Source organism: Prionailurus bengalensis, chromosome X, assembly GCF_016509475.1.
Source record: "Prionailurus bengalensis isolate Pbe53 chromosome X, Fcat_Pben_1.1_paternal_pri, whole genome shotgun sequence".
In the NCBI taxonomy this organism is placed as follows: domain Eukaryota; kingdom Metazoa; phylum Chordata; class Mammalia; order Carnivora; family Felidae; genus Prionailurus; species Prionailurus bengalensis.
In genome coordinates, this window is record NC_057361.1 from 33,312,365 (window position 1) to 33,336,299 (window position 23,935).

The 23,935-nt window shown below is 40.5% G+C and overlaps 1 protein-coding gene across 1 annotated transcript in view; it reads left to right on the forward strand.

Annotated features, from left to right (window-relative positions):
* Positions 1-21,986, forward strand: part of XK (X-linked Kx blood group) — a 53,898-nt gene extending 31,912 nt beyond the window's left edge. The window contains exon 3 of the mRNA XM_043571715.1: positions 18,183-21,986. Within this exon, the coding sequence (XP_043427650.1) occupies positions 18,183-19,009 (827 nt within the window). The 3' untranslated portion in view covers positions 19,010-21,986. The remainder of the gene's footprint in view (positions 1-18,182) is intronic.
* Positions 21,987-23,935: the final 1,949 nt, after the last annotated feature.

A 23,935-nucleotide genomic window follows, 5' to 3' on the forward strand; every position in this document is an offset into this window, starting at 1 on the left:
AAAAACAAAAACAAAAAAACACTAAGAATTGGCCAGATTCCTTTTTTCAGGATTTTCCAACTGTGACAAACCAGCCCTCCAACAATGAACCCCCACATCCCCACCCTCAGCTTCTATAAGGAAATAGCTGAGGGTAGGGGTGAGAGAAATAGGGGTTTCTATAATATACATGCCCTCACTTCCCCTCCCAGAAGCCACCTAAAATGAGGTTTTCAAGATGAAGAGTGTTCACAACATGGGTAACCAACCACTGCATTTCCTGCCTTCTAAGCTGGGAACCCAGAGGCCCACCCCACTTTTGCTCTCTTGAAATTTCTCATTGGTGTATACCCTGTAGTTAAAGATTATTCATGAGCCTAGTGACTGAGGCCTGATTCTCATTTGTAGATTGCTGAAGGTGGGAGACTTGAGGGAATAGCCTGGGGTGAGTAGAGACCAAGGTGCCTGCCATATGTCTGGAAAGGGGACAAGAGGTCTCCTTGGTATCAGCTAGCTATTATAAGTTACAGACTACCTAAGACTAAGTGTTTTAAACAATAAGCATTTATTGTTGCTCATTAGCCTACAGGTCAACTGGGCAGTTCTGGTCTGGGCCAGGCTAGGCTTAATCTTGGCTGAGCTTGCTGATGAGCACACACTCAGTCTGGGTCATTTGGGAATGACTGACTGATCTGGGATGACTGCACTTGGAATGGCTCACTTACATGTGGTCTCTACCTCCGTAGCAGGCTCCCCTGGTGGTTGCAGGACTCTGGGAAAGTCAGAGCATGTAGAGCTGCAGTCTCTTGTGATCTAGGCTCAGAACTGGGGCACTGTCACTTCTTCCACATTCTGTTTCCACAAACCACAGTTGAGAGGAGATTGGGGGGGAAATAAGTCCATTGCATGATAATACCCCACCAGCTGACACTACTAAGTAGAGATTTTCACTTGTATTGTATGGAAATCAACCTCTTTTAATCTTCAGCCCCGTGGTTAGACCTGATTTTTTTTCCCACTACAGCAACACTAACACATCTACTACCCCTTACTAACATGCCAGGTCTCCAAATATTTACAAGTATCCTGACTCTGTTTCCTTTTTCATTCTCCAGATCCTCCAGTTCTTTCTCTAATGGAAGGCTTTGTAGCCATCAAGGTTATGGTACTTGAGATACAATCTGGCTTGGCACTTTTTTCTTAAAACATGGCATTCATAATTGTGTATGATGTTGCAGACTTATTTCAACAAGAGCTGGTAGCAGTGGGACTATGTTTCATTTCATTTTATTTAATTTTTCGGCTTTAATCTGAACTCTTATTTTATTTATGTGCCCAAATGATGTAGCTTTGGGAGGAGCTGAATGATACAATTGTTTTATATGGATAGATATAAATTCTCCCAGGTTTTTTTTTTTTTTTTTTTGTCATACTGAGAGCAGCTAAGCCAAGATTTACGCGTCTTGTACCTATACAGTGTATTTCTGTGTATCATATATAGAAATATAATATATAAACATATATTTATTTTTATGTTATATATTTTTTATATTTATATTTTTATATAAATATATAAAGGTAGGGCTTGATATTTTTTCTTGTTATCTTTCCTTTTCTTGGATTCACACCCAGGGTATCAGCCTGTTGAGATGATTTTGAATCATGACTCTCTTGTCTTCCTGGTTTTGTCCCAGCTATATGTGTATGTCTTCAGTCCTTGACAGGAATGTGAGACTAGGACAGCCCCAAGGCCAAGGTCCTGCACACTCCTTGACAAACGCCCTTTAGCCTGAAGGGAAGTAGTGAAGAATATGAGTACAGATTGCTTATTCAGCTGCAAATCCCATCTAACCACTCATATTAGCATAGGAGTTTTCTGTGACTTTCCCCCAAGGACGTCAGGAGGGCTTTTCTGGGGGGTGCTTTTTTGGTGTTTTTCTGGAGACCTGCTAAAAACCACACACGTGTCTGTAATATCCACCCACTTATTAACCACAGATATTTTTTCTTTGTACATTAGTTCAAAATATTGATATTGTAAAATATTAAGGCATAGAGACAGGACTAGAAAATAATATAATAAACACACACATACCTCCTTGAAATATTTGCTTCAGAATTATCTTTTTGTCTCTTTAAGAAATAAAATATTATTAGTATAATCAGGGCACCCTGTGACCCTTGTCATCATTTCAGAGTTTATCATTCTCATGCATGATTCATAACTTAACTATATTTGTACTGTATCCATAAATACTATGTATTGGTTTTGTAGGTCTTTAATCCTTATCACACTGCAAACATCATTCTAAAATTTGTATTTTTGCTCAACATGATATTTTGAGAACTATGCCGCTGATGAATGTAGTGCTGGTTTATTTCTTGTGTGTGACTTAAAACTGTTCTATCGCAGGCAACAATTTTCTGTAAAGGGACAGATGGTAAATATTTTCGATTTTGCAGTCCATCGTGGTCTGTGTCTTATTCTTCATTTTTGTTTGTTTTTACAACCCTTTAAAAATGTACAAAACATTCTTAACTCATGAGCTATACAAAAATAAGACCTAGTTTGCCAACCCTTGTTCTACCATAGGACTCTAACACTGTTTCTACATTCTCCTTTTGATTCGTGTGTCCTCCTAGGTCTCAGTTTCCTTTATGAGGCAGAAGAGACAATGGCTGCCTTGCTTACCTCCTTAGGAGGGGTAGGAAGATAAGTCAGATAATGGATTTGAAAGTGCTTTGAAATGTTACAAAGGCTGTTTTATTCCTTTCCTCTCTTCTCTTCTCCCTTCCCTTTTCTTTCTTTCCCTTCCCTTCTCTTTCCCTTTTGTTGGCCTAAGTAGGTTCTGAATTAAATTTCCTTGAAGAGATATGGGAGCTCATGTGAAATTTAGATGGTCAAGACACCCATGAAGAGCATGAAGACGCTATGGGGCAGCTAAGGATTAGGGAAGTCTGAGCCCAAACAATGTAGTATTATATTCTTGGTGGAGGTTTCTCCACAGCTCTGGGGCATCACTGCTGGGAAATTCAGGGGGCACTCTCCTTCCAGGCAGCCTCGAAGCTGGAACACAGTTGGTACTTTGTTGAAATCCTCTGAGACTAAGGTCAGAAGCTTGGGCTCATAGCCTATTCTGCTATTGAATAGTGTCACCAAGCTGACCTCAGAGACCTTTTGTCTCTTAATTTATAAACTGCATCTGTCAACACAGGCTTCACGGGATTGTTGTGAAAATTAAATAAGACGAGCAGAAAACATTGGCTTGTGGTACAAGCCCTTGGCTAAGATACTCACCAGAGGTTAATTTATCACTGTATCACTGATTGTTTCTTTATGGAGGGTCCCCTTTTAGGGAAACTACACTAGATAGCAAGTCTGCAAGGGCTGTGTGCCTACCCTTTTTTCTTTTTTTTTTTTTTGGTATAGCATTGGTAACTTTAATGGATTTTAATGAAATTTTTAACCTTGTAAAAGGTGATTCAAGTAGCTTGGATTCCATGTTTGGCTCCTTCTCTGGTCTTGATGCAAAGCAGTGATGAATCAGTTTTTCTTCATGGGAAGGTATTGCTAATGAATTTAATTTCTTTAATAGATAGACAGCTATTCAGATTTTTCATCTCATCTTGTGCCACTTTTGGTAAGTTGTATTTTTCCCGGAATTTGTCCGTTTCACCTAAGTTACCAACTTTATTGGCAAACACCGTTAATATTTCCTTATATATTTAATGTCGGTAGTAATATCCCCTCATTTCTGATAGTGGTAATTAACATTCTGTCTGTTTTTCCCTTGGTCAGTCCAGCTAAGGGTTTATCAGTTTTGTTGATCTTTTCTAAGAACCAGCTTTTGTATGTCTACTTTTAAAACTATCCTAAATTAAGAACTTTAATTTGAGAAAAATGTGCATAAATAATAGCATTCCTCATACATTACTGCAAACACCTTTTTAAAAATGCCTTAAGCACATGTTTAATAGCACTTAGCCTGGTGACAGGCCATGTGGACATACTAGAGACTTTTTTAGAAAAGGAGTTGAATTCACATTTTTATTTCTCAGGTGTGATAGCCTCAACCCTTCCTCATCCTCTGCAGTCAAAGATCACCCTGACTACTGAATGGGGGAATAAAAGGTTGGCTCAGTAAGGGCTGGAGATTTGCAGATGGGCAAGGGGAACATGTAGAAAGAGTCAAACTGGCTTCCATGGCTATGTTGTAATGTGGATAATAGTCACTGGTAGGGCTGGCCCTTCTATTATTATTATTAAGGCTGATTCCTCAGCTTTTCAGCATGTAGGAGACCGAGAAAGATTTAGAGAGCCAAGCTTTATATTTCCAGAGATAAGTAGTTTTTAATGCTTGCTTCAGATTGGAAGCTATTTCTGGTATTTCTAATTGTGCCTCAAGAGACCTAAAAGTAATTTGGACTCAGTAGCTAGAATGAAATTGAATTTTCTCTAGGGAAAATAATATTAAACATAAATTCAAAGCATCTTATAATAAGGTTATTATAGTGGCACATGTTCATTGTGTTTAGGAAAAAGATAACAAACTTATGATTTTGGAACTTCCGAGAATTGGCTACTTTGAGTTGAACTTAAGGACATGCAGTTGTTACTGTCTGCTTCTGTGAACATTTTTTGAGTTCTTTTGCTGTTTGTGAACCAGGATCCAAATGTTAGGGTTCATTAAAGGAAGCACAGATGTGCGTGTGGGTAGAGCAATGAATATCTAGAAAGAATCTAGAAAACTTGCTAATTCTTTGATTTCAAAGTTGTCTTATTCATTTTTAAACCTCTTAGAAGTACGTTTGAATTATTTTAGTTAATGTTTAGTAAAAAGGATGGTAATACATTGAGCGAAGAGTTGGTTAACTGATCTCTTTCAAAACAAGAGTGGCTGGCAGAACAAATATGCCATGGAACTCAGTGAAACAGCCCAAAGGGAATGGAGGGGCACCTGGGTGGCTCAGTCAGTTGAGCATCTGACTTTGGCTTAGGTCATGATCTCCTGGTTCGTGGGTTTGAGCCCCGCGTTGGCTCTGTGCTGACAGCTCAGAGCCTGGAGCCTGCTTCGGATTCCCTGTCTCCCCCTCTCTCTGTCCCTCTCCGGTGTGTGTGCGCACGCTCTCTCTCCCTCTCTCCCTGTCAAAAATAAACATTAAAAAAAAAAAGGAATGGAGATTTCTGAGCATTTGATATTCCAGTAAACGTGGGCCGTGCAGAAACCTATTTTGCTTGTGTATTTTTCAGCCTTATGTTTGTTACCTTTCTGCCTTTCTTTGGAGAAGACCCCATATATATGAGAAACATTGTTGAAGGATTGAGATGGTACACTGTTTAGAACATGTTTGTAGCATATGATTTGGTAAATGAAGAAGATATGTACCACTGGCTTGAATACATTATTTTTTATTTAATAATAAATCCTACTTACCACCTAATTTCTTCAGGAAATCTCTATTAAACACCCACTGCGTGCCAGACACTGGACTTGGTGCCAGGCATCAATGAACAAAACAGGATGTGTGTTTTGGTTCAGCGTGTATTCTGTTAGAGATGTGAATTTGACCTATTTCTCTTTTACCTAAAAGTGGAGCATTGCTTAATTGGCAAATTGGTTAAATATGGGCTAATTTAGGTTAGTGGTTATTTTAAATTTTAGTTACTAAAAATTTTACTTGCATACGTTCAAACTCCTCAAATTGTACACATTAAATATGTGCACTTCTTAGTATATAAATACACCTCAATAAAGCTGGAAAAAATTATTATAGTCTGTTTTCTTCTTACCCTAAAGTGATTTAGGTGGACTGCGTTGACTTTGCTCCAGTATGGAAGTTGCTTAAACCTCTGCCCTATGCTAGATGTCTGATTTGTACCACATAATGCTCTCATCAGCCTGTAACCAGATGAATTTATTTGGCTATTGCAAATCCAACAAAGAAGTGATATAAATATATATAGTATTTTTCTACACCAAGGAGCATTCTCAGCTATATTCACTAGAGTATGCATAGCTGCTATAGCAATCTAAACAATGGTCTGTATGATTATGTAATGGTGTATGTCAGTGTATAAGACAATACGAAGTTTTGTAAGACTTGGGGGTGGGTTCATATCCATTCCTCCTAAATTGAACTCACCTCCAAATACAGTGGGGTAAAAATGCTCTTGTATATCACCAAGACTTTTCATCCAGGCTTGGCTTTTGCCTAAGTGTAGGCTTTGATTTTCCTTTCTGGGTTCTGTGACCACAAACCAGTGAAAGTTACTTAGTGCTACTCAGTGGGAAGCACCTCCCCCCTACCCCCCCCCTGCCCCCACCATACAAGAGGTTCACTGGAGGATGGCAATGCTGTTTATATATCTTCTCAGGTTTCCTTCTAGAGCCTGTGTTTGAAGAATCTGGCACAGGATCTTCAGATTCCACATCCATATCTCTGCAAAGTAGGTTTTGGGAGTACAGCTTAGAATTGAGGGCACTGAGCAGGTACAGTCACACACAGAGAACTGAGGTCTTCTTTGCAAGGTCCAAGCCATTTATTTATCCATTTTTTATTATTTATATTCTACCTATTTCTAAAGGTTTTTGTGTTATTTACAACCATAAGCACATATAAAATGAGTCCATTAAATAAGAAGAACCGAGGGGCACCTGGGTGGCTTGGTCAGTTAAAGCGGCCGACTTGCCCTCAGGTCATGATCTCACAGCCCGTGAGTTCAACCCCACATTGGGCTCTGTGCTGACAGCTCAGAGCCTAGAGCCTGCTTCAGAGTCTGTGTCTCCCTCTCTCTTGCCCTCCCCCACTCACGCTCTGTCTCTGTCTCTCAAAAATGAATAAATGTAAAAAAAAAATTTAAGAAAAACAGAAAAGCATTTGAAAACAGGGAAGGGAAGATAGATGGGGGGGGATTATACTGAAAATTATTGTGGGAGTTGAAAAAACTAGTGGAGGTAAGGATGTACGTGCAAACATTTGTGTGTTCAAGTGTTGGCAAAGCAGAAAATGGAAGAGAGGGTCAAGTGGCCATGCCCATTTATTTACAAAGTTCACTGTACATGAATAACTGTGTTTTAACACAGTTTGGTGTGTCTTGAGCCATAGTTGGGAAGGTACAGCAGAATGTAGAACTTTCGTCTTGACGTTCTGAATGATCTTGCTACCATTTTGCTGTTAGATAACCTGATATAGGGGCCAGTGCAGGAATCAGGTACTAAATTCCTTTGTCTGGCTATAGAGGGCAAGGGTTTTCTTTGATGTAGCTAAACTCACTGATGTCTCTTCTGTCTGCCTGAGGTAGGATGGTGAGGAAGCTGGCAGGGCAGATAGAGGAGCCTGCCTCACTTCTTTCCGATCATTTGTTGGGCCTTGGGAGGCGATTTCCAGAAACCAGCTTAGTGCAGTGAGACCTACCCACTCCTGGGTGCCTGGACAGCACGATTTCAGGAAGTCTTTATATAGAGAATACTCATGTAATAGAAACTAGATAGTAAATTTGGGCTCAGTGGAAGCAAGGAAGAATTGGACAGCTCCCCTAAATACTCTGGAGGCATTCTCCACACTCCTTGAGGTCCTGGGCAGATTCTCGACGCTTGCCTCCCACTGGTAAAAGAGATGAAAAGTGAAGCTAAGGCCACTGCTAGGGAAATGGAACTACTATATTTATTTAGGCAGAATTGCCTACTGGTTAAGACCAAGACTCTATAGAGCAAGACTGCCTAGGTTTGAATCTTAGCTCTGCTAGTTGAGTGATTTCTGGGAAGTTATTTAGCGTCTTTGTCTGTTTTCTCATCTGTATAATGAGGATTATAAGAGTATTTACTTTATAGAATTATAAGGATGAAGTGATTAGTACCTGTAATGTGCTTACACTAGTCCCTGGCATGAAGTAAATGTACAGTAATTTTTTTTAACATAAAAGAGATGAGCTGGAGGAGATTTTAGCATCTGGTTTCCTTAGGCAAGGAATCAAAATATTTTGGGAAGAAAAATAGCAAAATCATTCAGGATCTCTGAGAATTGTAGACAGTAATGATCACATCACGTGTGCTGCGAATGATGGGCCATAATATTTGTCCTGACAATTTTGAGTACTCAACAAGATATAAATATGTATTGAAAGTCCTCAATTTCTGACTAAACATCTGGAAAACTGGCAGATGTTCAAGTGAGATTTTGGTAACTGCAAAGTCTCAGTCACTAGAACTTTGAAATGTATTTTCCAGTATTAGGATGTCATTCTGGTTACATCTGTAGAACCAGTTTTGCTATAGTGAGCAAAGTAGGGGTTTGAACCATATTTTCTACTTGGCATTTTGCCAGGATAGGGAAGAAAACTTTCTGAAACAACTTCATTGCAATAATGAATGAGTAGTTTTTTGCCCTTTAAAAATGCAGTCTAGGGGTACCTGAGTGGCTCAGTTGGTTAAGCATCCTACTCTTGATTTCAGCTCACGTCATAATCTCACAGTGGTGAGATCGAGCCCCATGTCAGGCTCCACACTGAGCACAGAGCCTGCTTAAGATTCTCTCTCTCAGAGAAAGACAAAAATCATATGACTTCACTCATATGAGGACTTTAAGAGACAAAACAGATGAACATAAGGGAAGGGAAACAAAAATAATATAAAAACAGGGAGGGGGACAAAACAGAAGAGACTCATAAATATGGAGAACAAACTGAGGGTTACTGGAGGGGTTGTGGGAGGTGGGGTAGGCTAAATGGGTAAGGGGCACTAAGGAATCTACTCCTGAAATCATTGTTGCACTATATGCCAACTAACTTGGATGTATATTTTTAAAAAATAAAGAAAGAAAAAGGGAAAAAAAAGATTCTCTCTGTCTCTTTCCCTGCCTCTGCCCCTTCCCCCACTTGCACGCTCTCTTTCTCTCTAAAAATAAAAAAACTAAAAATTAAAATGCAGTCTAATAAACATTAAGTAGCTAGTAAGTATAGTAAAATATATATACATATGAGTGAAGCTTGATGAATTATCACAAAGGAATGCACCCGTGTAACCCTCTATCCAGGTCACGGAACAGAAGAGTACCCTTGTACCCCTTCTCAATCACTTTCCCAAGCCTCCTTCCCAAAGGGTAACCAATAAGCAGAAAGCAGGCTTCTAACATCACAGATTAATTTTTCCTGTTTTTAAACATTTTGTATAAATAGAATCAGGCCTAGCTTCTTTCGTTCAACACTGTCTTTGTGAGGGTTGTTTATGTTGTGGCTTGTGGCACAAGTGTATTCTGTAGTGTAGCTGTGTAGCATTCCATTGTATGAATATATCACAACGAGTTGATACATTCTTCTCTTGATTAGTATTTAGATTATCTCCAGATTGGGATTATTATTAAGAATAATGCTGCCGTGGGGCGCCTGAGTGGCTCAGTGGGTTAAGCATCTGACTTTGGCTCAGGTCATAGTCTCATAGTTCGTGAGTTTGAGCCCCGTGACGTGTCTGCACTGACCACCATGCAGAGCCTGCTTGGAATTCTCTCCCTCAGTCTGCCCCATCCTTGCTTGTGTTCTCTCTCTCTCAAAATAAATAAACAAATAAATAAACTTAAAGAGTAATGTTGCTGAAAATATCCTTGTACTTGCCGTTTAGTATATGTGTATATGCAATTCTGTTATGTCTGTACTCAGGAGTATAATTTGCTGGACCGTAGGGAATGCCGATGTTTAGCTTAGTAGAAACTGTAAAACTGGTTGTACCATTTTACATTCCTACAACAGTGTATAAGAGTTTCACTGGCCAACACTTGCTTTTACTTTTAGTAATACAGTGGGTATATAGTAGTGTGTCATTTTACTCTGAATTTGCATTTCCTGATAACTAATGAGCTTGAGTTCCTTTTCAGGTCTTTAGTGGACATTTTGAGGGGTGTGTGTGTGTGATGTTATTGTTCAAGTATTTTTGCTCATTATAAAAATTGAGTTGTATTTATCCTTTTGGTACCTCTTCAGACCTTCCTGTATCTCCATGTTTCCATGTGGGGTCATTTTCACTGGGCCTGAAATACCAATGCCATTATTTCCTTTAGAGCGGGTCTGCTAGTGACACATTCCCTCATTTTTGTTTTGTCATAAAATGTCTTTGTTTTACCTTCATTTTTGGGTACGGAGGTCTATTAAAGGTTATTTTCTTCCTACCTTGAGATTCTCATTTCTTTTCAAATGCCAGTGTCTGTGTTGCCTCTTTGAAGTTAATCTGTTTGTTTGCTTGCTTGCTTGCTTGCTTTTTAAGGTTTTCACTTTGACTTTAGTGTTTAACAGTTTTAACATAACTTGCTTAGTTGTAGTTTTCTTTGTATTTATCCTATTGGAGCTTAGTTTTAGATTTCGGCATTTCGGGAAAATTCTTAGCCTTCTTCACTTTAAATATTGCTTCTGACCCCATTATTCTCTTCTCTCTCTCTCTCTCTCTCTCTCCCTCTGACATTTTCACTGGCCCAAACTTCTCTCATGCTTTTTGTTTCTCCATTTTCTTGTGACTTGCCTTCTGCTTAGTATTAATTATCATTATAGCCATTTCTAATCTATTAAACCCACTTGTTGATTTTTAAATTGTACTTGTGTTTTTCAGTTCTATAGTTTTCATTTCAGTTTTTAAAATAGTTTCCAGTCTCTGATAAATTCTCTATCTTCTTATATAATTTCATAAACATATTAATTACAGATATTTTTAAGTCAGTGTCAGATAATTCCAATATCTGTATTTACCGTGGGTCTTTTCATCATCTATTTTAATTCTTGGATTTTGATCAATTTTTTGTTTTCTTGTTGGCATGCCAAGTTATTCTTAATTAAATGTTAGTTATTTGTATTAAAAAATAGAGATAATTTGAGGCTCTGAATGAATTCTCTTTCTCCAGGAAGGTTTTACTTTTGTTTATAGCAGGTAATTGATGTAGATACAGATCAATGTGAGTCAGTTACAACTTGATTTGGCTGAATTCTGTACTCCAGTCTTTGTGAGGGCTGATCTATTTCTGGTCACCTTTACTCCTCTCATCTAGTATTTTGGGTTCCCACCAGAAAGCTTTGGGTGTAAACCAGGACTGTTATAGGGACAGAATGTCAATGTTTGCTCCCAAACCCACCAGCTTTGAGAGACTGCTGAAAGCTGTGTTCAGATTCTTAGTCTCTTGGTACCCACTAGCATATGAGCAAATGTCTTGAGGAGAAAAGCAGCTTCAGAATTTTTTCTGGAGACTTTTCTATTCTTTGAGATCTTGACCCCAGAAATATTCACTGCTTTGGTAGATCTTTGATGCCTTTGAATGGATGTTTTTCCAGTTGTTCTTGGCAGAAATATTGGGCCAAAACAATCTAGTCTACCATTCCAGCATGAAAATCCTCATTTTGCTTTTTGATGCCCCCCCCTTTTTTTAGGGAATTAAAAAAGCATGAGATGACAGAATTGTGCTTTTTTAAAAAAATGCTCATTGATGGCTCTGGGTCAGCCTAATATATTGTTCTTAAATTAGTCTGTGAAGATCTGGACTTTGAGTTTTGTTAAACTTTTTGGGATGCATATGGGCCTGTGTGAAATGTGTTATGAGTTTATTCTACAGTTAGGAACCAAAGGCAACTAATTCCTTATTGGACAAATGACCAATAAGCACATAAAAAGATGTTTGGCATCATTAGTCATCGGGAAAATGTAAATCAGAATCACAGTGAGATACTACTTCACACATCCTTCGATTCTAGGATGCCTAGAATTAAAAAGTTAATAAAGATTCAAGTCAGTAATAATAACAAATACTGGCAAGGATGTGGAGAAATGGGAACACTCATACACTGCTGGTGGGAATGTAAAATGGTGTCATTGCTTTGGAAAACAGTGTGACAGTTCCTCAAACAATTAAATATAAAGTTATATGACCCAGCAGTTCTACCTCTATGGACTGAAAAGAACACATTTGTATATGAATGTTCATAATAGCACTATTCACAATAACCAGAAACAATGCAAATTTACATCAGTTGATAAGTGGATAAAAAAATAGTATATCCATTGAGGAGGTCACCTGTTGGGATGAGCACTGGGTGTTGTATGGAAACCAATTTGACAATAAATATCATATTAAAAAAAGTAGTATATCCATACAATGGAATATTTTTCAGCCATAAAAAGGAATGAAGGACTGATATATGCTACACTATGGATGAACTTTGAAAACATTATGCTAAGGGAAAGAAATCAGTCAGAAAAGACATGTATTATGCGATTTCATTCACATGAACGTCCAGAATAGGGAAATCTATAGAGACAGTAGTAAGGGAGAGGTTTTAGAGAAATGATATGTAAAGGGTACAGGGTTTCTTTTTGAAGTCATAAAAATGTACTAAAATTGACTCTGGTGATGGTGGCACATATCTACGGATCGACTTTTTAAAAAACTCACTGAATTGTACACTTCAGATTGTGAGTTGTATGGAATGTGAATTGTTTCTCAATAAAGCCATCGAAACAAAGAAGCAAAGCAGTATTTATTGTAGCAACTGGGGAGGGACGGTGGCAGATGTGGGTACAAGCTCATGGTGATGATGATCTCTCATCGTTAACCTCTTCATTAACGTTTTGTTAATCATTTGTCAGGGCCTGGGTTGGAATTAAAGCAGACCACTGGGGAAAAAAATAAAGCAGAACACTGGGTTCTAGAATAAGTGGTCACAGATCACTCCAGGGAATAAGCTATCAAATCCTTCAAGAACAGTGATCTAGGTAACTGGCCAGGAAAACCCAGCACTGCCAAGATAATCCAGAATGGTCCTGGTTTTGGTTGGGCCCCATATGCTGAAGCAGTACTTGACTTTCTTGGTTAGGCCTGTGGTCAGAGAATATTGTACTATTCCTATATCTCCCTGTTTTGCAGGCCTGTCATGTACCTCAAAGAGAACGTTTTTAGAATGTAGACCTGAAAGACATTTTGTAATTTGGATCTTATGTCCCAGGAAATGTTGGAAGCAGGTGCAACTTCTTGATTGTAAAAGGCACATGGAAGCAGACGTATTTGCATAGGAAGCCCATAACCACAGAAATCACCCTCTGGTAAGGGGCTTTGAGAGTTTTCATTGCTCACTTTAGTTATATCTGTGAGAGATTTGGAGCTTAAATTCCTTATTCAGTGGTGAAAAAGGCTGTTCACACATGGTGCAATTTTGAATTCACTTATTCATTCTTTATTCAACATACATGTATCAATTACCTGCTTCGTGCCAGTCACTGTGCTAGGTGCTGGTGATAAAAATCTGTAGGAAACAGTAGCTACACCTCGGAGATTGCACTAAACCAAAGCTATCAAGTATTGCAATAAAGGCATGAATAGGTGGCTGTGAGATCCCAATAAAGGGGCAGTTCATTGAGCTTGGAAGAGTCTTGGAAGCATTTAGCACAACTGAGTGAATGTAATTGAATAAAGGCTGAGGAAAAGCATCACTGATGAGTTCACACTTTAACTGCACCTTGAAGAACAAGTAGGGTTTATCCAAGCAAAGACAAGAGGAAGACAGGGGACAGAGCAGCAAATGAGTTAGGACTCTGTGGCAAGAACCGTATGAGACTTAACAAATGACAGAACCAGAAAAGAAAGCGGAAAACATTTAGAGCAGCACTTCTCAAACTGTAATGGTCACACAAATCACCTTAAAAATCTTGTTAAAATACAGATTCTGCTTTACTGGGTCTGAGGTGGAGCACTCCTTTTTTTTGTTAAAGCTTATTTATTTTGAGGAGAGGGGGGAGAGAGAATCCCAAGCAGGCCCCACATTGTCAGTGCTGAGCCCGATGTGGGGCTCAGAGTCACAAACCGTGAGATCATGACCCTAGCCGAAACCAAGAGTTGGACGCTTAACTGAGCCGCCCAGGTGCCCTTGAGCTGGAGCACTTCTAATAAATTCCCAGTCGGGGTCTGGGCTGCTGGTCCATGAGCCATGCAGAGCAGCCAGAGTTTAGAGATCTACTTGGCTGTGATGGGAGAGGAAGGTAAAGGGTCCTACTTAATATGCAGATTTCTGGGTAGTGTGATCTGGGTTGTTGGTCTCATGGGCTGTTAGAGGAAACATCAGAGGAGTTTTCAGGGAAATGGTTTGTTCTGTTTGTGGTTTTGTTGTTGTCCGTGGTGTCTATTTTGAGGCACCTAGAAGATATCTCGGAGGAGAAATCTAGTAGGCCCTTGGCTAGAAGGGGAACATAAAACCACAGTTCCTGAGGGGAAGAGAAAGATGTGGCAGTGAATGAAATTGAAAGGAGGCTGCAAGGAAAGCGAGAGGATGAGTAGGAGCAAACAGTGTGGTGACTTCTACAGGAGAAGTTTCCAGGAGGTGTGAGGAAACAACGTCCAGTGTTACAGGGAGATCAGGAAGGAACAAGGCCAGAATCCAGACTGCAAGGAGTTGAGGATTAAAGAGTGTTTTGATTAGAGATGACTCAAGAGGATTGACTGAAAAGTTCAAAGAGAGTGTAGTGGTAGAAAGAAGTGCAGGGGGAAGGAGGGGGTCCTTTCTCTCTCTCTCTCTCTCTCTCTCTCCCGCACCCAACTCTTTCTTCCCTGCCCTCCCTCCCTTGCTTTCTCTGTTTCCATGATTACAGAAATTTTGCAACATACAAAAAGATTGAGAAGATACTATAATGAACCTCCCTGTATCCATCACATAGCTTCAGCGATCATGCCAGTTTTTGCAAAGGAAGGATGGTTTTTTAGATGCAGCTGACTCAGGCATATTCATACACTCAAGGAAAAGAGCCAAGATAGAGGGAGCAGCTGGAAACTTGAGAAGAGAAAGATGATAACTGGAGCAAATTTTGGAGGAGGAGGCGAGTGGCGGAGTGCAGCACAGGTGGAGATCCTGGCTCCAGATACTAGGAAAAGCACTTTGTCTACTGAGCTGAAAGCAAAAGAGCTAAAATCGACTACCCTCCAGAAATCTGGGTAAAATTCCAATTTCCAGAAGCTTACTGTGCTAACTCCCTAGTTGCCCTCTGCCACTGTACCCCACATTCCTTCAGGTTGCCTCAGGTCCTTCCTCGAAGTCATTCACTAATGCTGGGGGAAATCTCTGTTCGGCCTAAACTGTCTTGCAAGTTGAGTCATTTTATTGAAGATCCAGTGTCCATGGAGAGTAGTCTCATCACAGAGAGCAGCTATTTAGTGGCTTCCATCTTGGGAAGAGCCTCCGTTAACTCTCCAGAGCAACAGAGAAACCATTCCCCTTGTCTCCCAAATAGAATTCAGTTCCCCTCCTAAGGGGAATCCTGGGGAATAAAATGTTCTAAAGCACTTAACATAGAAATTCAATTTTTTTGTGTCAAGTCAGGAAATGAGCAAATTTGTGCCTAATAACAATTTCTTTCTCTGTGAAATAGGAAAAGAGTCCATTTGGAAGGAGATTACTTGGCGGGAATTGAGTGGGAAGAAGCTTTAGAAGTGTGCCAAGAGTTTGGCGTATTGCCACAGCCTTCTCTTCAGCTTTGCCTAAAATGATGTCTTGCCCTCTGACAAAAGATGAGAACAGCAAAATGTGCCCCCTACACACACTCATAGGAAATGAGAATAGGATTATTAGGGGATGTTAGACTTCTATGAAATGCCACTTAAATGGGCGTGACTGCCAGCTGATCCCTTTTTGTTGACTGTGGGAAGATAAGGTTGGGAAATGGCACCAGGGAACTTTTCTTCATTTAAGTCTGAGTAAGTAAGTATTTGCATGCGCCATCACCCTAGCCATTCATTAGATAACAGCTTAATTCTAGAGGTAGAAATGTGCATTCCAAGCATTCTGTACTACTAGCTTCTGTCTTCCAAGTGCATCTCTCTCTCTTCCTCGACCCCTTTCCTATCTGTGAAATTCTGCAGTGAGCAGCCAGCAGTGGGAGTGATGATTGAGGTTAGTGATTTCAAGACAGTTTCTTTGCATTCTCAGAAAGCTTCAGTGGGTGATTGCTACTGAGCGCCGATTGAGTAATGATTGGCCAATTCTCTTCATAGAGAAATAAGTATAATTTGGAAATAATTGACTTAATGAGAAAAATGGGTAAATGCTTAAAAAATTATTTGAGTCATTGCATTAATAAATAATTTACAGGACCAAAAATATAACAATATAAATACTGTATGTGTATGAATACGCAATTTGCATTTTAATTATTTACGCTTAGCTCATCTTCTGCATATGAAGTATTTTTCTTATAGTGGAAAAAACATAAGCACTGAAAGAAAAGGATTCACTACCAGGTCCTTAGGATGTAGAAATTTGTAAAAATATAAAATACATAAAACATAAAAATACATCACCAGTATCTACTGCTTTACAATGGTCCAGTGAATTAGCCTCTCAGGAAAAATAATTCAGACCAATTTCTTTCTGGTCTACCCCTGGGATAGTGTTTCCATCTTTTAAGTTTGATTAGTAGATCACAGCCTTTCCAGTGAATGATTTTGATGATTTAAATCACTGCCAAAAGACTATGAAAAAAGTTGAGCCTCTGAGTAAAATTCAGCTTCTGCCGGGCATATAAGTACCGAGGCATCACAGCTTCTGCGTCCACCAAATATAGATGTTTTTTCCATCAATTCAGAACTTAAATAAGGAAAAAAACCTTTATTCCTGTGCATTGTAAATTATGCATTTAGGTAGAGGCAATTATGTTTTGTGGACATTGCACCTTAAGGAGCAGGCACAGAAGGTATTATCTCAGTTTTATGGGTGGGAAAACAGAGCCCAAAGAGATTGTATTTCCCTAGTGTGACCTGGCGGGATAAGACTAAAACCAGAGCCAGACTCTTGGTTCCTGACTCCAAGCCCTGCCTCCAGTCTCTTCTTGCTGCAATATTCGGAGGTGGTGCCAGCCTGTTAGTAAGTGATTATATTTCAGTTTTGACCATACAGTTTGTGTTCACGGATTGGCGGCACATTTCTGAGACTGTAGCTCACAGCCATAGTGTCACACTCTCGAACACGGTACCATGTCCCATTTAAATGAGCCACATCTTGCCTCCCCAAACTTCTGCTTTAGATAAACTGGATAAACCCATTAGCCATAGGTCATTTTAAGAAGTAGGCAACTAGAGGGACGCCTGGGTGGCTCAATCGGTTAAGCGTCTGACTTCGGCTCAGGTCATGATCTCACAGTTCCTGAGTTCTAGCCCTGCATTGGGTTCTGTGCTGCCAGCTCAGAGCCTGGAGCCTGCTTTGGACTCTGTGTCTCCCTCTCTCTCTGCCCTTCCCCTGCTCACACTCTCTCAAGAGTAAACATTAAAAAAAAGAAAAATAAATAGGCAGCTAGAGCTGAGAATTCTTGAGATACTAAGGCCTTTCAGCCCAAGACAAGATTCTCATTAATGGGGAGGTTCTCATTTCTTTGGCAATCTTGCAGTCATATTCTTAAATGTAACTGAAGAGTAAAGAAAAATGAGCAATCTGTAGTCAGTGTATAAATTTAAAAGGTCCTGCAGATAGAGAGGAACTCACTGAGCAGTTTATTATTGAGTCTTTTCTGTTTGTGTACCTACTACTGGTATATGTTGAGAGGCATGAAGATGACATGTCAGACGTCATTCTCGACTCCTCAGGAGCTTATAAACTGATTGAGGAAACGAAGAACACCATGTAAAGGATTCTACATATCCAGGCAGAGCAAGATGGGGTTAGGAAGGTGTTTCAACTTGAGTTGAACCTGAAGCGGACCCTGAGACAAGGGTTTGAGTGCGTGTGTTTTTGGAGGAGGGTGTAAGGAGCATGGGAGAAGGGAATGAGGCAAGGCAGGGCAGCCAGTAAAGGGAGCATTATCAGACAGCTGTCATCATGGGTGACTGGAAAGTAGCCCTGTGAGGAAACACTGGTGAATAGTATAGAACACATACCTCGGAGTTACTCTACGCAAGGGGTGGGGGAGCTAGGGTAGTTCTATTCCGGCTCTTACCGGATAGGCTAGAATTGGGTATTGAGGGCTCTCCAGGGAGCATTGATCCCCTGGCACTTAAGCGCCCCCAGCACCGGGGCAGAGCAGCCTCCACAGCCCTGGGAAAAGCCCTTAGGCACAGTGAACAGATAGAGCTGGAAGTCAGCCTGTGAACATAAAAGAGAAGGATCCAAGGAATATGGGTTAAGGAACTGACAAAAGTGTCTGTGACAGCAGGATTCTTGGTGCAGGTGAGACTCGTCAGTGCTCTTTCTCTCCTCTCCTCAGGTTTCTTCATGGTCCTATCCCTGTTGTCCATTGTGTATGGAGCCTTGCGCTGCAACATCCTGGCCATCAAGATCAAGTATGATGAATACGATGTCAAAGTGAAGCCTCTGGCCTATGTCTGTATCTTCCTCTGGAGGAGCTTTGAGATTGCCACTCGAGTCATTGTCCTGGTCCTCTTTACCTCCGTCCTGAAGGCCTGGGTGGTGATGGTTGTACTCATCAACTTCTTCAGCTTCTTCTTATACCCCTGGATCCTCTTCTGGTGCAGTGGCTCCCCATTCCCCGAGAACATCGAGAAGGCCCTCAGTCGGGTGGGCACCACCATCGTACTGTGCTTTCTCACCTTACTGTATGCCGGTATCAATATGTTCTGCTGGTCAGCTGTGCAGCTGAAAATCAACAACCCGGACCTCATCAGCAAGTCCCAGAACTGGTACCGGCTACTGGTGTACTACATGCTGAGATTCATTGAGAATGCCTTCCTCCTCCTCATGTGGTATCTTTACAAGACCGACATCTACATGTACGTGTGCGCACCTCTGTTGATTCTGCAGTTGCTCATTGGGTACTGCACAGCCATCCTCTTCATGCTTGTGTTCTATCAATTCTTCCACCCTTGCAAAAAGCTCTTTTCCTCCAGTGTCTCTGAAAGCTTTCAGGAGTGGGTAAAGTGTGTTTGCTGTGACTGTAGGCAGAAGAAAGCCCATGAGTCCGTAGGAAAAACAGATCTGAGGCCAACCGAAGACAGAGATGAGACACCTTCTAGCAGTAAAATAAGTTCTGTGCCCAGCCAGATCTTGAATGCTGACGAGCTCTGCTCTGCCTAACAGGACCTGAGTCTCTTGGGGTTCGCACATACTGTTTTCTGGGTTGATCCCTGTTCTTCATACAAGTCATGAGCCCTGCACAGTTAACAAAGAGGGGGGTTAGCTCTCAACTCCTTGAAGGCTGCTCCCCTTTAGAGAGCTCTTGGACATGTGGGAACTATGGAGAGAATCCAGGGAAACCCCTGAGTGTTGGAGAGGCAGCCTAAGGTAGCACCATTGGTAGTTGACCTTGTTCCCCCAGGCATTACTGGCCTCTTGGCTGAGTTGGGATGGCTAGCTCTGTCAGGTAGAATGAGGATAGGAGCTTTCTTGTTTTCTAGGTTTTGTTTTGATCTGCTGGTGTAGGTGGCCTGTTCCATTTCCTCCGAGCATAGCTTTCACCCATGAGCTGTCCTCATGACCAGAAGGTTTTGCCATCAGCAATATCATACTTGTCCGAGTTTTCAGAGAGGGCTCTTCAGGTTTGCTTTTTGAATGGACAGAGGTTCCATTTTTATCTCATTAGGGCTCTTTGTACATAACCAGCTGTAGCCACCTTGGCGTGCTATCTCTAATTGATTCAAAAGTCTAGATTTGGAGACTATTCCCAAGGATCCATGGATGCAAAGAATTTGCGTGGAAACCCTAGAATTTTAGGAAAGTTTCATTCTTTCGAAGTGCTGAAGAAATTCTGGATTAAGAGGGTTGCTAAAACATCAAAATGATTGAGGCTTTTATAAGCAGAAATCTTACTTTCTCAGGATGGTTGAAGATAAATAATCCCGCTGGAAGATAGGTTTAAACCTCTTCAAGGTTCAGTCCTGTCCTAACAATTCTGGGAAATTTCTAGTAGAATTTGCTAGGATTTGCCTTCTTAATGAAGAAGAAAATAAAATTCACACTCTTCTCTTTCCCCTCTTCCTTGCCTGTCAGATGAATTTTAGACAAGAGTTACAGTGGCTGACTTAAATTTTTCTAGAGAACGCCACAGAAATCTTGCACCAAGTGCAGCTGTGTAGGGCACTTTAGTTTTCATTATTTGAAGGAAAAGGGTCTCCTCTCCCAAAGGTAGATATTGGCTTCACAAGTTTTTAAATTATACGAAGAGATGAAATGACCAGATCTTTGTCTTTACCTTAATGTATCTTGATTTGGCATGATTCTGAGTTATTTGAATGAGATCTCCAATTGTACGCTCCTATACTCTTCTGTCTCAGGTATAATTTCTCCTTTAATCTGGAACCGTATTTGTTCCATAAAAGGATAGTGTAGCATATCCTCAGTTGTCTTGGGGAAATGCCTGGATCTAGTGCCATTATCTTTACCGTAAAAACCTTGATGATGAACTATCTGGAAACAGGTGACCTGTCACTGACTAGGCTGGACATAGCAGGTCAGTCAGGGTTGATGGGTCTAAGCACCCCTGATGGCTGAACTTGCTGACCCATCCAGTTTCTAATAGGCAGTCTGTCAGGAGACAGGTTACAAATGGTGAGTTTGAGCAGGAATTATGATCAGAATGAGACAGGGATAGGAAGGTAGATTCTTCCAACCTTGGTTTGGAAGCCTGTCTCAAGAACTGTTACAAATCTGAGCCTTTGAATGCATTTTAAATCATTTTAATGTAGAAGATAGCTAAGCATCATGAATGACCCCAAACCAAACTAATAGTGATGGTCTGTCAGACTCCTATAACCCAATTACAAGCCACATTTATAAGGACAAAGAGGTTTGGTAACGAAATCAGACATTTTGTCATCTTTAACCCTTGATATACAGATATTCCTGCTTTGGGGCATGTATGTCCATTCACTTTGGGGGAGAGAAAGCACTGTTTTTTTTTTTTTTTCTGTATGGTGAAAATTTAAGTCCTGGTGAGCTGAGAATTTTTGTTTTAAAATTATTTTTATCATACCTCTGAAATGGTAAAAATCATAGTTCAGACTACAGAACTAGGTTGCCCTGAAGACAGACAAATTCCCTCCCGTGCAGAGAGTTAAAATGTGTTTTTCATTATAATTCCATTTTTAAAACTCTCAGTGCTTTGTCTACTTAATTGCATGCCATAACTTGTCATGATAGCTGCTCCAACTGAACCACTATCATTTGGCTGAATGGAGGTGAAGTATTTCATTGAAATAAGATCATCCAAACACTTTTAGGCTTTGTCTCTTCATTACTGGGGACAGCACAGTGTAGAGGTTGGAACCTCCCCATCTAGCCCTGCAAGTTACTAAATTGCTGTATGCCTCAGTTTCTTCACCCACCAAATTTGGAAGATACATTTGCCCAGCCTACCTCACAAGGTTGTTGGAAAGATCAAATTAAATAATAGATGTGAAAATGCTGTGAAAATATTTTAAAGTGCCATGCATATTTAAGGAGTTATTATAGTCATTCAAGTCCATAAACAGGTTATTATTATGTTTTTACTGTTAGAAAAGAAACAAGCAGTATCATCCACATGAGCGGCTTGAGTGACTACATTGGCCTTTGACCTTATGGAAGGGCGAGTGTAAATCGTCTTTATTCTTAGAACTCAGCAGCTGCCCTCTCTCTTGGCGTCAGTTGCTCACAAAAATTAGCAGCCAAACACATGGTACTCAGAGGAGGAAGACCCATTGAAATCTGAGAAGTGCTTTTGCTGATCACGAGCTGATCATTTTTGTATCTTTCATCTTTCATGAAGGACCTAGTAGCTAGCGTCTTTTGACAATTGTCCTTTACAACTTGAATGCCTGATCCTGTTAGATTTTGGCTGAATGTGGGTTTCATCTTTTCAGCCTTGTAAATGGGAAAATAAACATCGAAATCGTCATCTATAGCATTTCCTTGGAAACCACCTTCGAACATCAGTGCTGTGGTTCTGAGTGTCATGTGTCGCTACTTCAGTCGATAAACTGTGGATGTGAGCTTCTGCAGGCTGCTTCTCTGCAGCCATTGATGCTAATAAATATTGTTTATGTTTCTTCATATAATAAATTAATTTTTCAATTTCCCCTTGTGTTTCATTCCTTATACGGTCCTTTCATGGCTTTTTGATGTCAGGGATGATTTCAAAAACAGAAATTTGTGGGGCGCCTGGGTGGCACAGTCAGTTAAGCGTCCGACTTCAGCCAGGTCACGATCTCGCGGTCCGGGAGTTCGAGCCCCGCGTCAGGCTCTGGGCTGATGGCTCAGAGCCTGGAGCCTGTTTCCGATTCTGTGTCTCCCTCTCTCTCTGCCCCTCCCCCGTTCATGCTCTGTCTCTGTCTCAAAAATAAATAAACGTTAAAAAAAAAAAACAGAAATTTGAAAATGGTGTTGTTGTGATGAATTATGGTTTCACAACCTCACCTGGAAATTCCTTCTGTAGCATGGGGAATTTGAGAGTGCTAGGATTCTGACTTACAAGACACCAACGGCTCATGGAATTTTCTCTGTTTTATAAGCACTGACTCCTGTTGAAGCTGCACTGCTGGATACGAAGATTCTGCTCAGCTGTCTGTTGATCGCTGTGTGTGATACAAAAAAAAGAGGCAATACAAATCTCTTCACGACAAACATAAATGGTATATGGATTCAGAAATCTAAAGGGGTGACTTGACATTAACATAAACAAGTAATCAAATGTAAATGACATTCCATGGCTGGAAGAAAAACTTGTCAGTTATTGAAGGGGTCATTTCAGAGCATGAGATAGACATGGATTCATGTGTATCTCGGTAATTCCTTTTCTTCTGAAGACAGCCTTGCAGTTTGGAAAGACGTAGCTATAGGATAAGTCTTTTGGAAGAGAGCTCTTGGCATTAAATCAACCCCTTGAGAAAACTGAATGTCAGCAAGCATAGTGGTTAAGTAGGTCAATCTAAAATTGCTTCTTTTGGTGTTTGTAAATGTTTCATTTTGAAATGACTTCAAGCTAATAGAAAAGCCTCAAGAATACTGCAAGGAAGTACTTTACATCTTTCACCCAGGTTCACCTATTAGCATCTTGATGTGCTTGCTTCGTCGTTCTCGCTTTCTCTCTTTTGCCATTTATTCTGAAATGCTTCAGTGTGTATTTCCTAACAGCCAAGGCATTTTCTCACATAGCCATGGTACAGTGACTGGATTTGGGAAATTTAACACGGATACAACACTGGTATCTAATCGAGCATCCATATTCCATTTAACAACTGTGCCAGTCACTTCGTTTGTTTTCACAAAGCTTCCTCCACAATGTGTCTACTCAGTCCTCTTCTCTGAGGGTCTCCTGATTTAAAGTTATGAGTAAGTTTTACCTTCCCTCTGAACACTGGGAAAACTGCAGACTATGAAAAGCTATTTGAAGAAAACACACGCATTTATATCAGTACCGAGTAATAGCTTAAAACCATACATTTGGATTGTTTACTGGTAAACTGGGTAATTTTTTTCAGGGGTGTCCATTTTAGGCAGCAAGTGTTGCTGCTTAATATGTGAGCCTGTAGTTCACTCCCTTCCCCCACCCCACGGTGTGAGTTCTGTTCTGCAGTTTTTAGGTGCAAGTTTGTAAAGATTAGGAAGGAGATGAGGGAAATATATGTTATTCTTCTGTGGCCATATTTCTCTGTGTGCTTTCCTTCCGGGAGACTATATTTATTCTCTATGAATATCTTTCCAAATGGGAAAGACCTCAGAAATGTCATACTGTAATTAAATGAGTAACATTTTGGGATGCCTGGGTGGCTCGGTTGAGCGTCCGATTTTGGCTCGGGTCATGGTCTTGCAGTTCATGGGTTTGGGTCCCATGTTGGGCTCTGTGCTGACAGCTCAGAGCCTGGAGCCTGCTTCAGATTCTGTGTCTCCCTCTTTCTCTGCCCCTCTCCCCCGCTTATGCTCTGTTTCTCTCTCAAATAAAAATTAAAAAAAATATTTTTAAATGAGTAACACTTGGGGCCTTTTTTCCCCCCTGAAAAAGGCACTTCCCAATAACAGATGTTTGTT